The 16465-nt window shown below is 42.7% G+C and overlaps 2 protein-coding genes and 1 long non-coding RNA gene across 5 annotated transcripts in view; 1 reads left to right on the top strand and 2 right to left on the bottom strand.

Moving 5' to 3' along the window:
• Window positions 1–4715, bottom strand: part of LOC109643982 (transcription factor COE3-like) — a 117893-nt gene extending 113178 nt beyond the window's left edge. The window contains exons 1-2 of one of the 2 annotated variants that reach the window (XM_069531468.1): window positions 4638–4715; window positions 3929–3992 (exon numbers count right to left, since the gene is read on the bottom strand). In XM_069531468.1, coding sequence (XP_069387569.1) covers window positions 3929–3963 — 35 coding nt within the window. In that variant the 5' untranslated portion in view covers window positions 3964–3992; window positions 4638–4715. Of the gene's footprint in view, window positions 1–3928; window positions 3993–4572; window positions 4591–4637 lie in introns of those variants that run through there. The other variant, XM_069531466.1, reaches the window with a different exon arrangement.
• A 1484-nt stretch (window positions 4716–6199) lies between these two features.
• On the bottom strand, window positions 6200–11449 carry LOC138411384 (uncharacterized). Its single transcript, XR_011244025.1, has 2 exons — window positions 11269–11449; window positions 6200–6478 (listed from the first exon to the last, which is right to left on the bottom strand). It is a non-coding gene; the product is annotated as an uncharacterized lncRNA (long non-coding RNA).
• Window positions 6995–16256, top strand: LOC109641735 (ubiquitin-conjugating enzyme E2 D2-like). Of its 2 annotated transcripts, XM_020106270.2 has the most exons (8): window positions 6995–7360; window positions 12352–12415; window positions 12505–12536; window positions 12935–13012; window positions 13814–13919; window positions 14214–14307; window positions 14719–14769; window positions 15683–15925. In XM_020106270.2, exons 1-7 carry the CDS (start codon window positions 7337–7339, stop codon window positions 14765–14767), a joined length of 447 nt encoding a protein of 148 aa, XP_019961829.1. In that variant the 5' UTR covers window positions 6995–7336; the 3' UTR covers window positions 14768–14769; window positions 15683–15925. The 2 variants fall into 2 exon arrangements, with proteins under 2 accessions (XP_019961829.1, XP_019961830.1); XM_020106271.2 differs by lacking the exon at window positions 14719–14769 and having other exon boundaries at window positions 15683–16256.
• The last annotated feature ends 209 nt before the right edge of the window (window positions 16257–16465 follow it).

The raw sequence follows: 16465 nt of genomic DNA, 5'->3' as shown, positions 1-16465 counted from the left end.
TGAAGACGAAGATGAGAAGGATGAAGACGGGCCAGATTAGAAACCAGACGGCAACAGGCTCCTCGGTCTTAAAGACATTATGAATGTGCTTTTATCCTTAGAATGCTATAATGAGACTGAATGGAAATACAACCACACAGTGCAGTTATTAAATTAACAAAATGAGGAGAACATATTTGATCACGTTTTACACCTTGTGTGCATCGGTACGTTTTATTTTCAAAATAAGATTCATCAAATTTGATTTGATTTTGTTTTTGTGATTGTCTCTGATTTTGTGATTTCAGGTTTAGTTAAATGAGAAATAAAAACTGTTACAGCATCAGAGTCATTGGAACCTGAATCTGTTCCAGTGATTCAAACACTGCCGCAGCTCGATATTCTACATATTCCTCCATGAGCTCCTGGAGCCCAGGCTGGGGCCTCTAGGGGCCCTTAAAATTATTATTCCTTGAAAGAGGCTCCTGAAAACCTCAGGAAGGTTCTGAAGTCAACCTGGACACAGGACACCCGACAATCCCTCTGCAGATCCTTCAGTGGAACATCCTCTACTGTCCATTCAAACAAGTAGGGAGGACTTTGATTTGCTTCTAAAAACAGGCCTGAAATCTAAAGGGATCTAAAATAAAATGATCACCAGATCCTCCCCAAATATCAGACAGATGCATGTGTTGTGTGTGTGTGATCTGAGGGAGAGCAAAATACATTTCAATTGTGTGTAATTAAGTGTGTGGATTGCATGCAACGTGATAATAAAGTAATCTTAATCTTAGATGCTTCTGACCCCCGCAAAACACCTGGAATTACCTCAAGTGCTCCTGAAAACTCCTGTGAAACCCCTGGACATCCCTGAAGAAGTCCTGGACCGTCCCCTGAAGACACCTCCTCTACACCCTGGAGACCCTTTGAAATGTATCCTCACCTTTTTTTGAACCCCCTGGAATTCCTGGAGCTTCCCCCAAAGCACACAGACGAGTAAAGAACCCAAATGGCACAGACACCTCCAATGGAACAGTCTCAGAGCAGCAGAACCCTCATATGGATCTTCTGAAAAATGATCACAACCATCTTCACCTTGACTCTTCAGATACAACTCCTGGAACCTGAACCTCTGGGAGAACACCACCACCTCCCCTGGAACCTCCAAGACTGCTGGAATTTGTTCTGATATGTGAAACCCAAGATATGCTCCAGCGACCTTGCTGAACTTCCTGCAGTTCTCTTGGAACTCCTTGAATTTTATCAGAAACTGCTTCTTCTCCAAATGCCAAACAACTCAATCTTCCTCCAGGAACTTCCTAAGATCTACTGCAGAACCCTGTCTGGTACCTTTCAAATGGTCCTGGTGTAAGATCTGCAGGAACTTGTCATGTTACTTGTAAAGAGGATTTCAAAAGGTTCTAAAAAGAACATGTTCCACTGAAGATGTGACGTCACTGCTCTTCATTCAGACGAACATGGATTTTTAATAGATTTTCTATTTAATCAGTTGATTAATTCTGCTGCTGTAATAAACAGGAGAATCTGTCATGTGTGAAACAGACGGTTTTGTTCTGTGACACCGAGAATAAATTCACTGGTCACGTTTAACATTAGCTGCAGACACAGAGCCCCACACAGTGGACAAAACACGGTACTGCAGGTCGGATATATAAGTATTTCACATCTTTACCACTATAGAGATAAAAGACGAGGCTGCAACCAACGGCTGATTCATCAATTCATTAATTTAATTATTAACTATTTTGTTATCGTAAAATATTTAATTCACTGTCCTCGAAAAACAGGAAATGTTTTCTGCTTTTTGCTTTAAAATGTTTTACAATAAATCAATAATTAGAATAGTGAATACATTTTCTGTTCTTTAATTGACTAATAATTTCAGCATCACATTAAAACACTGGAGCAAAAATAATAAAACAAATCAGATTAATAACTTCGGTTAATAAAAATTCAGCTCTGAAATAAATAGAGATAAAAACTGAATTCAACAACTATGAATACATAAATACACTGTCAATCATCCCCTCCCTCATTTTTAAATTACAACAAATAAGACATTAAACCAGTAAAATCAGCCTGTTCCACCAGTTGTTAAAAAATAATAACTGAATGAATCTTTTGTATTTTGTCCTCACAACTGAAACCACTGACATGTTTTCATTTGTGGACACAGTGAAGCTCTGTGGATCAGATGTATCAGACTGTAGGTTTAAGTTCTTACAGAATATTCTACATTCAACTCCCAACTGTTGAAATTGTATGAAACCAAATCTCCTTAAAGTAATTAAATATAAAAGAAATTGTACAAACATGCTTCCAAACTTATTTTTTTGGAAATTTTAAATTCAGTTTTGGAAACTACCTTTAAATGGTTTAGGTTGAGCTTATGTGTCTGCTCCTTTTTATACTAATTAGATGAAATATGATTTGTTTTAATTGGCCAATGTGGTGCAAGAGAAACAGTGAAAGATGTTGTCTGGACTCTCTGATGGTGCTGTCAATAAGAAACAACTAAAAATAAAAACCTATGTTTTATTGTAAAACAGTCACAAGTTCCCCCAGATTTCAGTTCAACAGAAGCTGAACATTTAAATCCCATCATGTAAAAACTCTCATCAGCTAAACAAATCATCGTCTCATCATCGTGAAAACACATCTTGCGATGTTGAACCAATGCTCCGAGGATCAGAGGATCCTGAGGCCGGCAGACCTCCTGCAGGGAGGGGTCACGACCCCACTTTAACCATCTGAGGGGCATTTAACCCCAGAGAGGCGCCCCCCCCACCACCCTAAATACCCTAAAGCTCTGCTAACTGCCCCCCGACACTCAACTGTTACCACACACCTGAGCCTGTTTGAATAAATCTGTTCAAATACATCAGCCACACACACGCACACACACTTTCATGTACTTCTATCTTAGTGAGGACACCTAACCATAATCCTTACCATCACAATGAAACACTAACCACAACCTTAACCATCACAATGAAACACTAACCACAACCTTAACAATCACAATGAAACACTAACCACAACCTTAACCATCACAATGAAACACTAACCACAACCTTAACCATCACAATGAAACACTAACCACAACCTTAACCATCACAATGAAACACTAACCATAACCTAATCTCAACCTAAGCCTCAAACAGCCCATTGAAAAAGTGAGGACCTGTCTGAACGTCCTCACTCTGCAGTCTATGCTTGAAATGGTCCACACCTCACTTGTTGGACTTCCAAACTCATTTAACTTAAATCAGAACATTATTTCTGAGAGCAGGTTCACATTAAGTAAATCAGTCCAGATAGAGACAGACTACAGGTCGGGTTTCTAACTCGGTTTTGAATTTGTTGAATCGAGAGGAAAAGAACAGGATGTTAGAAATTGAAGTGAAGGTGAACACTGTCATCTACTGGACAAAACGGCACACTACACTACACTGACGTCAACAGAGCACCTGTCACCAGGAGTAGTGAAACACACGTTTACACATTTTCAGATATTATTGATTATAGTTTCTGTGAACACACACAACGCTCATCACCTTCATCACACAGGATTTTATTCTGAAGTCCAAACACCAAACCCCTTTAAGGTTGGATCACATTATTGGATCACAGCATACCCAACATTTATATATGTATATAAACTTTCCTCCATTAAATAATCAGACCTGTTTTATTTATGTAGTTGTTCTCACTTTATATATCAAGGTAACGTTTCATTTAGTCGCCTGTTGGTGGCGTCATATCCTCTTTGTGGATGTGTCAGTGTTTGTCAGAAGAGTCTAAAGTGAGTTTTTAATCCAGTTTGAAGTCACATTTTAACTTCGCACTTGATGATTTTTAACTATTTGAAGAAAAATAAAACCTAAAATGATTCTTTAGATCATTTTGCCAGAAGAACAGAACGTACCTGCTCTTCCTCTTTCTTCTTCTCTGTCTCCTCATGTCTTCTTCTCCCAGAGCTGAACATGTTCCTGTGAACAAAGTCAACACGTTACATACCTGATTATTCTATAACTGACAGACACAAACCAGTATTATTAATAAAAACCTCAGGTATGAACTAAAACAGACTGAATTACAAGACTAACTTTCTAACTTTCACTGTGACACTGGATCAAATACAGAACATGTTGCTGACGAGATCATTAACTAGTTTGTTCAGCTAATGACTCGCTAACTGAATTAACATGTTGGTTTGATTTAATTCGGTTCAGTAACTACTTATCCAGCTAACCAGTCAGACTAATCACTACCTAGCTGAATTGACCAACTAGCTAATTTGACTGGCTAGTTAGTTCAGTTAACTATTATACTAGCTAGTCAATTCAGATAATATATATATATATAATATATCGATGAAGTTGTTCAGCTTGATATTTAATACAGTCCAGTTAATCTAGTAACTAGGCAGTCAATTCAGTTCACTTAACTAGCAAGTTAACTCAACTAGCTAGTAAGCTACACAGTTCTAAACAGCTAGTAAACTCTAAAGTAAATTTAGCTAATTGCTAACTAGCTTGTTTACAGCCTAGTTTATTCAGTTGTATTTACCAAGTTAACTAGTTCTGTCCGGTGAAGCTTAGCATCCGAGCTGTGGCTCAGGTGACGTCACTCACCTGTGTCAGGCTGGATTCCGCTTCCTGTCTGGTTCGTTCCGGTTTGTTCCGGTTCGTTCCGGTTTATTCCGCTTCGTTCCGGTTCCTGTCCGGTTCGTTCCGCTTCGTTCCGGTTCCTGTCCGCTTCGTCCCGGTTCGTTCCGGTTTGTTCCGGTTCCTGTCCGCTTCGTCCCGGTTCGTTCCGCTTCGTTCCGGTTCCTGTCCGCTTCGTCCCGGTTCGTTCCGGTTTGTTCCGGTTCCTGTCCGCTTCTTCCCGGTTCGTTCCGGTTTCACGTCGACAAAGAACGAATGAATAGTTTACAGGAGAGAAGATTGAACAAAGGAGCAGTGACCTCATGGTGGAATCTTCTTACTGAAGGAGACAGTGGAGACTTTGAACCTTCATTTTAAATGGTGGTCTGTAATGAAGAGCTCACACAGGGAGGCAGGTGAAACACATCAGGTCGAACCAAAGCTCGAACGACAGGAATCAACACATCGCAAACACACAAAAGAGGAATCATTTGAATAAAATACTAAAATGACCATCAATCAAACGAGTCAACAGATCCTGTTTCCTTAGTGTCAGTAGATGTCATGGCTGTCAAACAGTGAACAACAGACTGTCACTGGAAACCAGTCTTCACTGTTTCATCCACCTTACAAACTGTAAATCACGTGGAACCATGTTGGTTTTACATCCACAGAAGATCAGACTGATGCTGAGGTTGTGACAGAGACTCTCCAGCAGGAGGCCATCCTCCATCCTGCAGAGGACAGCAAAGACCTGAGACTGTTCTCCAACCTAACCCAGGACACAGGGGCTCAGTGAAGGTGGTGATGAAGGTCAGAGGAGACTCTGTAGAAGGACAATCCCAGCAGGACAGTCCAATCAAATCAGATCAAATGTATTGATATAGCACGGTATCACAACAAACACTTGTCTCAGGGTGCTGCACAAAAGTCCAAGATCTTAAGAAACACAAAATCCAACTAGTTCCACATCGAGCAAGCATGAGCAACAGCGGGGAGGAAAAACTCCCAAGTGGAAGAAACCTCCTCAGTCCTCCAGACTGATGCTCTGTAAGAGGCGGAGATGTTTCTGTTAATGTGACAGAGCATCTCAGACTCCTGATCAAACAAACTGTCTTCAGTGTCTCCGCCTGGTTCCTGTGACTCACTGATAGAAAAACCTCTGTCAGAACATTTGTACACAGCAGCTGAGGACACAGGTCATATCTTCATGAGACGACTATATGTCCTCCACACATGTCGTCTTTGTGTTGACTGAGTTCTCAGAAATCTGATAGAGACACAGAGACACGATACAGTTATTGGTCTGATGGTTGATGACATCAGTGATCTGAATAAGTGATGCTGGGTTTGAATCAAATGAAAAAGGATCTTTCACTTCCTCCATGTGGAGCTTGGGAGCTGGAGGACACACCCGCACTAGCTTTCAATCACACTGCCCCAATATGGTGACATTATAAATGAAGAGAAACTTCTATAAAAACTCTTTTTGCAAACAGTGATTCACTCTGGTGGTTAATATGAGAACACAAATTTCAAACAACCACGTTGATTTGACTTTTACAGACCTAGAATCCATCTTTATTCATAAACTATGAGCATGTACCACATGTTCACATAATACCAGTCTTTGGGCTGTCCATTACAGTGTCCGTCTGTCCACACCTGACAGTGTCCAGGCTCCAATATGGACCCTCCAGTCCAGCAGACAGCAGCTTCTCTCCTGAGGCTCCTGGATGATGTAGCTCAGCTCTCAGATGTGAGGGGTTGGAGCTCAGACAGAGACCAGAGAAGAACAGTCTTCCTCTGTGAGCAGACAACCTGACAGACTGAGGACAAACAAGTCACACAATTTAATGGAACTGCAGGGCTGGACAAGTGAAGGCTGCATCATCATCATCATCATCATCATCATCATCATCGTCCCTCTATTTAACTGTTAATTCATCTTTGTGATCTCGACTATAAACTCTCAATTTTAAATTGAACAAAGACAAAACAGGATTATCAGGTTTATCAGGATGACTCATCATTAATTTACACAAATTGGAATGGATCTGATAAATAGGATTCAAACCAGGTTAGGATGGTTCATGTAACGTCGTACTGTTCTAGTGTCGGTAATAAAATGTGATGACAGTGTTGAACGCTGAGATCTAACAGGACGAGGACAAACATCTGAAGCTATGAGAAGGTCCTATGATACAACACCTTTGCAACAACAAGTTATTATTTAGTACTTCACATTGATTTTATTATATACAGCTGTCCCAGTAAAGACAGGTCATGGTACAGAGGGGGGCCAATAGGGGCCCCAGAACATATTTCTGCCCCGGCTCCCCTTTGCAGCTTGGTCCGGCCCTGCTGCCACCATGTTGGGTGATGTTTGCGGTGTTTTGAAACAGAGTCAGAGTGAGACCTCCTGCTGCCGGTGCTCTGACAGCTGCTGTCACGGAAGACATTTTGAGCTGCTCGGTGCTCTCGGTTATTTTTGGGCTGACACGGAGGAGAGTGGAACCTGAACCCGGACCGAGCTGCGGAGGAACAGGCGACGTTCAGGGAAACAGCGTATGTGTAGCTTAGCTTGTTAGCTTAGCGCCACCGAAGCTAGCACGATCCTAGATGCTAGTTAGCTAGCGTCACCTCCCGGCCTGCCCTGCTCCTCTCAGCGGATCCCTCCAGACACGATGGCGTTAAAACGAATCTCTAAGGTAACAAACCTCCATTTGTCACGTTTCATTTATTGATTCAGCCTCCAGCTGACGTGTGTGCTGTTAGCCGTTAGCTCGCAGCGTTAGCTCGTTCACAGCTGCTGTCGATGACACGTTTGACGTCTCATCGTTAAATTAGTGTTTGAGGTGATGAGACATTAAGAGACTGAAGTGTTGACATGGGTCAGGTTAGTTCAGACCCGGCTCTCCTCACCCTCCTCACCCGGATCTAGCGCTGTCCGGGGGTGACCTGGTGTTAGCTTTAGCTCCGGACTGTGACAGGCCTCCACATCCTCCCTGACATTTAAACACACAGCTCAGAACCGTGAAGGGACTCTGACGTCACACATCAGATCTGAATGAAGGAGTCCAGATGAAAATCTTTACTGATCAACACTGTAGAGTTAGTTGAGAACAAAATGATCAAGCAATCAGTGAAACTAACCCATCAACCCACTGAGGCTGGTTCAAACCACATTAACCAGTAACAAACTAACCCATCAACCCGCTGAGGCTGGTTCCAACCACACTAACCAGTAACAAACTAACCCATCAACCCGCTGAGGCTGGTTCAAACCACACTAACCAGTAACAAACTAACCCATCAACCCGCTGAGGCTGGTTCAAACCACACTAACCAGTAACAAACTAACCCATCAACCCGCTGAGGCTGGTTCAAACCACACTAACCAGTAACAAACTAACCCATCAACCCGCTGAGGCTGGTTTAAACCACACTAACCAGTAACAAACTAACCCATCAACCCGCTGAGGCTGGTTCAAACCACACTGACCAGTAACAAACTAACCCATCAACCCGCTGAGGCTGGTTCAAACCACACTGACCAGTAACAAACTAACCCATCAACCCGCTGAGGCTGGTTCAAACCACACTGACCAGTAACAAACTAACCCATCAACCTGCTGAGGCTGGTTCAAACCACATTAACCAGTAACAAACTAACCCATCAACCTGCTGAGGCTGGTTCAAACCACATTAACCAGTAACAAACTAACCCATCAACCTGCTGAGGCTGGTTCAAACCACACTGACCAGTAACAAACTGAAACCACAGGCTGATCCAACATGTGCTAATTTCAACAATGACATGATGCTGCTGATGAGTTGGAGGATGGAGTCCTGGGGGATCTCCTCCCAGACCTGGATCATCGCTGAGCTCCTGGACAGAACTCGGAGGCGTCAGATACGTAGCGTCCCATAGGTGCTCAACTGGATTTAGGTCAGAGGAATGTGAGGGTCAGTCAATGGCATCAATGCCTTTGCCATCCAGGACAAGGGGGAACCCAGGGTCTACAGCACCAGGAGGAACCCAGGTCTCACTGAACCCAGAGGAACCCAGGTCCCACTGCACCAGGAGGAACCCAGAGGAACCCTGGTCTCACTGAACCCAGAGGAACCCATGGTCCACGGTCCACTGCACCAGGAGGAACCCAGAGGAACCCTGGTCTCACTGAACCCAGAGGAACCCTGGTCTCACTGAACCCAGAGGAACCCATGGTCCACGGTCCACTGCACCAGGAGGAACCTAGGGTTCCCTGCACCAGCGTAAGGTCTGACAGTCTCTCTGAGGATTTCATCCTGGTACCTAACAGCAGTCAGGAACCGTTGGCTGTGACCTGGAGGTCCTTGTGACCCTCCAGGGATCGGCCTCCTCATCACTGACCCTCCACCAAACGGCTCCTAGATGATGTTACAGCAGCATCACGTTCACCACGACGTCTCCAGACTGGTTCAGCCTGTCACATGTGCTCAGTGTGGACCTGCTCTCATCCAAGCAGTAAAATTGAGTCACCATCACTTGTGTTCCCTTCATTGTTTTGAGCAGTGCACTTCACACTCTTCATCTGGACTTCTTCACTGTCAAGACTTTGTCACGTTCAGCCTCACGTTTCTCTTCCTGCTTCACAACCAACAACAAGAATCGACAAAGTATTTATAAGAAGTGAATCAGTCACATTAGTTCAGTTTATCACGTATTTTATTTTCTACCATACGCGACAGAAGAGCTTTAAAGATACTGATCAATTCTTCTTTGACCAACTGATGAATCCTTCCTGCTGCAGCTCTACATCTACTGTTTGATCAGCTCAGCTGACTCACTGCAATTGATGCATCAATCAGCTGATGGATATTTAATTGTAATTTAATCATATCTTGACTTTCGTTGAATTAATTTCAGACACTTATTGATGATGTAACTTCCAGACCCTGTTCAGATCTGGTATTAACATGAGTGGTCTGATCACACCTGGTCTGCACCAAGTTTACATGTGAACGCACCTGAATTCGTCCTGAGATCCGATCACTAACCACATTGTGAACTGATCTGTGGCCACATTTGTTTTTTGTGTGAACACAAACGTGTGCTGGGTCACTTATGAAGGACCGCCCACTCAGCTGGTGACATCTGACCTGCTGGGTTCACTCTGAATAGTTTCTCAGTGAAGTAGAGCAGGACGTGAGATCTGACGTCAGGTGTGAACAGACGAGCTTAACACTGGACACTTATTATGGGATGTTTCAGGACGGATGTTTACACCAGGTGTGAACAGAGAGCTGTGACAAGCAAAACTGTCTGAGGTTAAAAAAAAATTAACATTGATGCATAATGAAGACTTATTTCATATTCCTTTATAAACTGTGGTTATGATTTGATGAGAAATGAAAATGCAGCATTGAATTACTTGTTTTCAAAGCTGTGAAGAATTCACTCAGCCCAAGTATCAACATTTATTTTTATTCACATCATCTAAATTTGATGCAATTTCAGATTCAACTCCATTTTTATGTCAGTTCAGTTTGGGATACTTTGGTCATGATGGAGCAGCTGGATATCACATCCTGCTTTCAGTCATGAACTCTGGAGGATGTCTGATCCAGACTTTCTCCACAGTTTGTCTTTCATACATGAAGAACTCAGGAGATTCTCTGCTCAGACACTTTTGCAACAAAGCAAATCTCCACATCGTGAAGCACCAACACACTTTAGACGTTATCTACTGACACGACTAACTCTGGACTCCATTCAACCTTTTATTGAGATCATGACGTGTCACTAAACTATGTGAAATGAATAAATATACATACTTTTACTTACATAAATCCACTAAGTCAACAAAAGCATCTGAATTCTCCATCAGGATCAAACATGTCAATAATATCTCATGTATAATAAGCATCAAATCATAAAGTGAGTTTAAGTGCATAATATATTAACTTAACATTTTAACTAATACAGAGAAAAAACTGTCACAGTTCCATCAAACAAACTTACTGGTCAAGTCCACATGGTCTCAAACGAAGAGTGGATTCACCTGGATCTTAAATAAACTCCTCCTCCTGACAGGTAAACCCCTCCTCCAACGTTCGGTCTGGAGTGAGCCCCCCCGCTCAGTGTCTGGAGATTATCCAGAGTTGAGTGCTTGTCTGAGAGCAGCTAAACTAATGCTGTGGATCCTCTCACCTGATGCTTTATTAGAAATATTCCTGTTACATTTTCTACTTTATATTTAACGTGGGCAACAATGAGGACAACAGACACAGTTTGCTGTGATTCAACTGAACAGATCCAGAACATGTAACTATCGTCAGCGTTGTTGATTAAAGTCACCAGAACTGTGATGATTACAATCAATTAATACAGTGATTAACACTAAACAAACTGTTTCTCAGAAGAGACAAAAATAACACAACCATGTTTTCATTCAGAAGTCAAAGTTAATAACCAGAAATTTAAAAAAGGCTCTGATGGGATTTGAAAACAGTTTTTTAAAAACTGCCGACTGAAGATCTGTAAAGAATAAAAAATGACCTGAAGACGATTCAACGATCAAATCTTCTAAATCTTGCACTTCAGAAATCTGCTCATGTTCTCGATCATATTTACCTTCATGAAGGAGGTTGTGTTATCAGAGGCGTCCCTCTGTCTCTCAGCAGGATTTAAAAAACCACTGAACAGATCTGAAAACTTGTTTAAGGACCCAGAGAAGAATCTGATCAGATAAACAGACAAATCCAGGATTTCATTTCTTCTTTCCTTTACACGTTGAGACAAGTTGTTATTGTTAGCTCAGGTATAATCAGTAGAATTCTATATTTTGAATGAATTACTGTTGACAACAAGATGTTTTCTACCACAGAGACAATGCAAATGTAAAAGTGTTTACTAATGTGTAATAGTCCAGAAGAGAAGCGGGACAGAAGCAGTTTGTCAGTGGAGTTTAAACTCTCTCTGCTGCCTCTGTCACAGCCGGGGGCTGAATTCTCCACCAAGCACATTTTTAAAAGCTTCGTTGGTGTCGACTCTTTTCTCGACTCAGTCAAACCTGAAAGATGAGCCATGTGTGCCTGTCGGTCACATACCAACGTACACGGCCTGTTTGGCTTCAGCGAGACCTGCAGGCTGGAAATACAAACCCCTCCTCCTAAAAGTGGCCGAGCGTTTTCTCCCCCTGTGGCTATTTCCTGATCTGGCCTCTAGACTCTTGTGTCTGCTCGACTCGCAGAGTAAAAATAGTCCTGCTTACACATCAGTTCTGTTTGTGTCAGTTTGTTTTTAATGCTGCATTCACACTTCAGGCCTTCAAAATAAATGTACTTGTAGTAATGTTTGGCTGAAGTCACTTATTATTGATCAGAAAAAGAAAAACCAGCATCTCAGACTTCTTCTGTGATTCCAAGTCATCACGCTCTCACTCCAGCTGTTAGTTCTGTAACATACTGCTGATCATATTATATTATTATTTATAAGATATTAGTGATACTGATGTTTCTGTGGCTCGTATCGGCCACCAGATAAATCACAAGTATGAGGGAGGTGTTTGCAGTCGTACAGGATGTTGTGAGGCGGAGTTACGATGTTGACAGGAAGCATTCGTCTGGATTACGAGTCACATTGAAACAGATTGTAATTTAAACGTATATAAATGTATCTTGTCACTGACCCTTCCTCCTCTTCTCTCTCCTGCAGGAGCTCACTGATCTGTCCAGAGATCCTCCGGCTCAGTGCTCGGCCGGACCCGTCGGTGAAGACAGTGAGATCCTGTTTTTATTTCTTCACACAGACACGTTCCTCCTGAAACGGGAACATGCTTCATTAACCACCACTTTGTTTTTTCTGCAGTGTTTCATTGGCAAGCTACTATAATGGGGCCTGTAAGTATCATTCACTTTTTATAAAGTTGTTTCAGTAACTTTCATTGAATTTTAGAAAATGTTCATAAACATCTATAAGCTTCAGAAACCACTGGGGGTTTGTTCACAAAAATAAGTCTCTTAAGTATTGTATTACCAGCTAGCGTGGTACGTTAGCATGAATGACAGCTATGTAGCATGACGCTGAGAAATTGTTGTTGTGATGACGATCACGCCACATTCATGTGAGTCTGAGTAAACTCAGCATAAATACCGTTATCATACTTTTAGTCAATAAAGTTGTGACACTAATAAATCCATAATATTTGACGTCATTAATCCACACAGGAGTAAAGTTGAAGTTGTTCAGAATGTTCAGTGACGCATCAGACAGTGAATCTTGTGTTTTCCTGCTGCAGACGGACAGTCCGTACCAGGGGGGAGTATTTTTCCTCACTATTCATTTCCCTACAGATTATCCCTTCAAACCACCCAAGGTCAGTGAACGCCTCCTCTTTCTTCTTCTTCTTCTTCTTCAGACTCAGAAACACTCGTTCTCTGTCAGGGAAACTGTTGTAATCCGCTTCAGTATCGCTCCCCTCGTTCAGATCTTCAGCCATCGACTGAAACACGTTTACAGGCTAAGAGCGCTAACAAACAAACTCAATTTCCCATAAGTATAAAATTATGTCTGGTTTTCCCGCCGCTCACACACCCAGTGCGTTTTCAGATGCACATCCTGTGACCAAGATAACAGAAGTGCACAGACGCTGCACACCGGACATTCAACTGCTGAATGTTTTCACTGTTTGCAAACTGCTCCTCCCGTCGCTCGATTCTCCGTCTTTGTCATTTTGGAGAATTTTAGAAATATTTGACATATTAAGGATGCTTGTTTCACTCACCAGAACCCAGTCACTAGTTTTCACAAATGTTCATTTTCACGACAAATGCTGTAACGATTCAAGAACCAAAACCAAAGTTGCGGTCCAGACGTGTCGCGATATGCAATGAAGGAACCGACCTGATATAAACCCACACGCTGCTGCCTGTTGTGTGTGTGTGTGTGTATGTGTCTGATCACAACCCGGCGTAATCTGAACCAACACAGAAGTGACCAGTAGCTTCAGAGCAATGAGTGAGGAAGAGGAGGATCGAGGTGCAGCTCCTCTTCTGCACAGAAACACTGAAGCTCTCCAAACATCTGACTGATCCATTAAACACTGATGTGATGTGTGATGGAAGCTGCTCTGAGCTGCTCAGTGGATTCACCGTGTTTCTCCTGTTTCCTCCGTCAGGTCGCCTTCACAACCAGAATCTATCACCCAAACATTAACAGTAATGGCAGCATCTGCTTGGATATATTGAGATCACAGTGGTCTCCAGCATTAACAATCTCTAAAGGTAAGAAACATCCTGCTGACAACAACAAGAACATGAAACTCTGCAGTAGAAATGTTTCTCCAGTGTCTACGTTAATATTTTACTCTTTGTGATGTCATAAAGATGAAAGATGAATAATTCAGACGTAAACTGTGAAGTAAGATTTCTATGCCTCAGAGCGGCGACACCTAGTGGCCAGAGGCCCATTTCTGTCAACACTAATGCCACGAGAGGAGATGTGGTACAAACTGACGATGAAGTCAGAGGTCAAAGGTCACAGTGACACTTGTGTTACTGATGTGTTTCTCTCCACAGTCCTTTTGTCCATCTGTTCTCTGTTATGTGACCCGAACCCTGACGACCCGCTAGTGCCAGAGATCGCCCGCATCTACAAAACAGACCCTGTTAGGTGAGTTCACAGCTGTAGAGCCACAGACCCTCAGGTCCGCACTTATCTGTCAATCGCATCCAGACTCCCCCGCTTCATGTCGGTCATGTGACCCCATCACGGTTATTGTGATTTCACCGAGGCGGATAATCAGACTTCATTTCAAAGTGATGTTGGTTCAGGCTCCACGGCCCGTTTTAAAGTTCATCACTGTTGCTATGGTTACGCCGCAGTTTTCCCGCCTCTCGATCAGAGACTTTTATAAACAATGACACGTTCTCTTCTGATTGGTTCTCATCAGTCACATGACTCGAACACAAAGCGTCGCTAACACTTCCTGTCAGTAACAGTTCCACCTCGTCGTCGCTCCACCACATGACCAGTGGACGTGAATGGTCATGTGATGTGTTGTGTCTCACTCGTTGACCTCAGGTATAACAGACTAGCCAGGGAGTGGACAGAGAAGTACGCCATGTTGTGAGGGTAAGACTCACCTGAGCTGCTGCATGGACGAACACTGCTGCTCTGTGTTTGACCTGCATGCAGCAACATGCTAACGCCAGGCAGAGGAAACTCCAGTCTCACTAACCATCTGTGAAACACACGTGTTGTCAAACACACGTGTTGTCAAACACACGTGTTGAACAGAGTCGTGGCTTCAGTCAAGATGTCGACAGTAAAATAAGTTGGAATCGTGAATACAGACTGCTGCTGTCTGATGATGTCATCATCTTCTCAGGACATTGTGTTCAGGCCGCGAGGATTCGAACAGACTGGAAATAAAGATGATGACACGAAAACCTCGGATACAAACGCTGCCATCTTGTGGTGATGACGAAGTTCTTACTGATACTCAACCAATCATGAGTCAGCTTTCAGATCTCAATCATGACATCATCATCAAATAACTAATATAACCAAACAGCTCCCAAAATCCTCTCTATCGCCCCCTGGTGTCTGGCTGCAGCACAGGTCATCAACCTCATCCATGTTAGCAGATGGGACATAAACCAAACTTTAAAAAAAACTTACATTTAAAGTGTTTCCGATCAGTTCGGTTTGAATTAGTTATTTGATGATATAATAAACGTCATGATTCACATCTGACACTGACTCAGGATTGGTTTAGCACATATGTGGGCGGGGCCTTGATACCGCAGCTCCACTCGCTGCTGCACAGACTGACTCCAGATGACGTCATCACCACAAGATGGCGGCGTTCACATCGGAGAAATTTGACTTTCATTCGTCTCTATTGACCGTTCGTGTTCAGAGCACGTGCAGCCGTCCACATACTTATGGCCTGGACTGTAACATGTTTACTGTGTGCGTGTGCATGACGTCTTTGCGCTGCGTCGACCTCCTCGGGTCCTGACCTGTGTTCTTATTGGTGCAGGTACAACAAGACAGCTCAGGACTGGACTAATAAATACGCCATGTGATCCTCCTGTCACTCACTGCTGGAATAAACTGTTGGATTTTCTCACGTGGCCACGCCCCCTCCATCAGACAGCCACAGCCATTTTGTTTGTGTTGTTTTTCCCCGTCCTCGAGCTTAATGGTAAAATTCCTCGGTTTGACGTTTGTCTGTCGGTGAAGGAGCCGAGGACTCTGAGCTGTGAATGTGCCAACTACAAAAGAAGAGTGGACTCACTGTAAACCACTGAAGACCAACTGTTACACATCGCAGAGGAGGAGAAATAAGAATAATAATGATAATAATAATGATAATAACTTAATGCATGTCAGTGATTGGTTCATGTGCTGCTGAGAACAGAGTTGTCCACTTAAAAACAAAAGATTTGACAGATTTGAGTTGTTTTGGTTTTAGTGACGAGCCGTTAGCTCCGCCTCCTCCTCACTGTTCTCTTTTTGCACTGAAGATGAATCTCAAAACTCGACAGCTGATTGGTCAACGATTCGCTCTGTGATGAGTTTTTTTCTCAATAAAGTTGAAGTTGTTTATGTTGCACTGTTTTTATTTTCTTGTGTGAAGTTTGTTTTTGTTTTCAGGCTGAAAACTGGAAATTTACTTCAATCAAGTTTCAATGTGTTTTTTTTAGTTATTAATAATAAACTTTATGGTTTAACTGTGAAATATAAAACCTCTGTTACATTTCTTTGGAAGAATGACATCGTAGGAATCAGTGACAATGTTTTGAGGATATATGGTGAATAG

Source organism: Paralichthys olivaceus, chromosome 9 (assembly GCF_024713975.1).
Source record: "Paralichthys olivaceus isolate ysfri-2021 chromosome 9, ASM2471397v2, whole genome shotgun sequence".
Classification (NCBI taxonomy): domain Eukaryota; kingdom Metazoa; phylum Chordata; class Actinopteri; order Pleuronectiformes; family Paralichthyidae; genus Paralichthys; species Paralichthys olivaceus.
Note: the sequence above shows the minus strand (reverse complement) of the source record. Positions and strands in the feature narration are given on the sequence as shown.

What these genes read in the sequence shown, in the direction of transcription:
- LOC109641735 (XM_020106270.2), top strand. Translation starts at nt 7,337, where the DNA reads ATGGCGTTAAAACGAATCTCTAAG. An exon ending in CGTTAAAACGAATCTCTAAG is followed by an intron (nt 7,361 to 12,351) that starts GTAACAAACCTC and finishes TCTCTCCTGCAG; the next exon opens with GAGCTCACTGATCTGTCCAG. An exon ending in TACAAAACAGACCCTGTTAG is followed by an intron (nt 14,308 to 14,718) that starts GTGAGTTCACAG and finishes CGTTGACCTCAG; the next exon opens with GTATAACAGACTAGCCAGGG.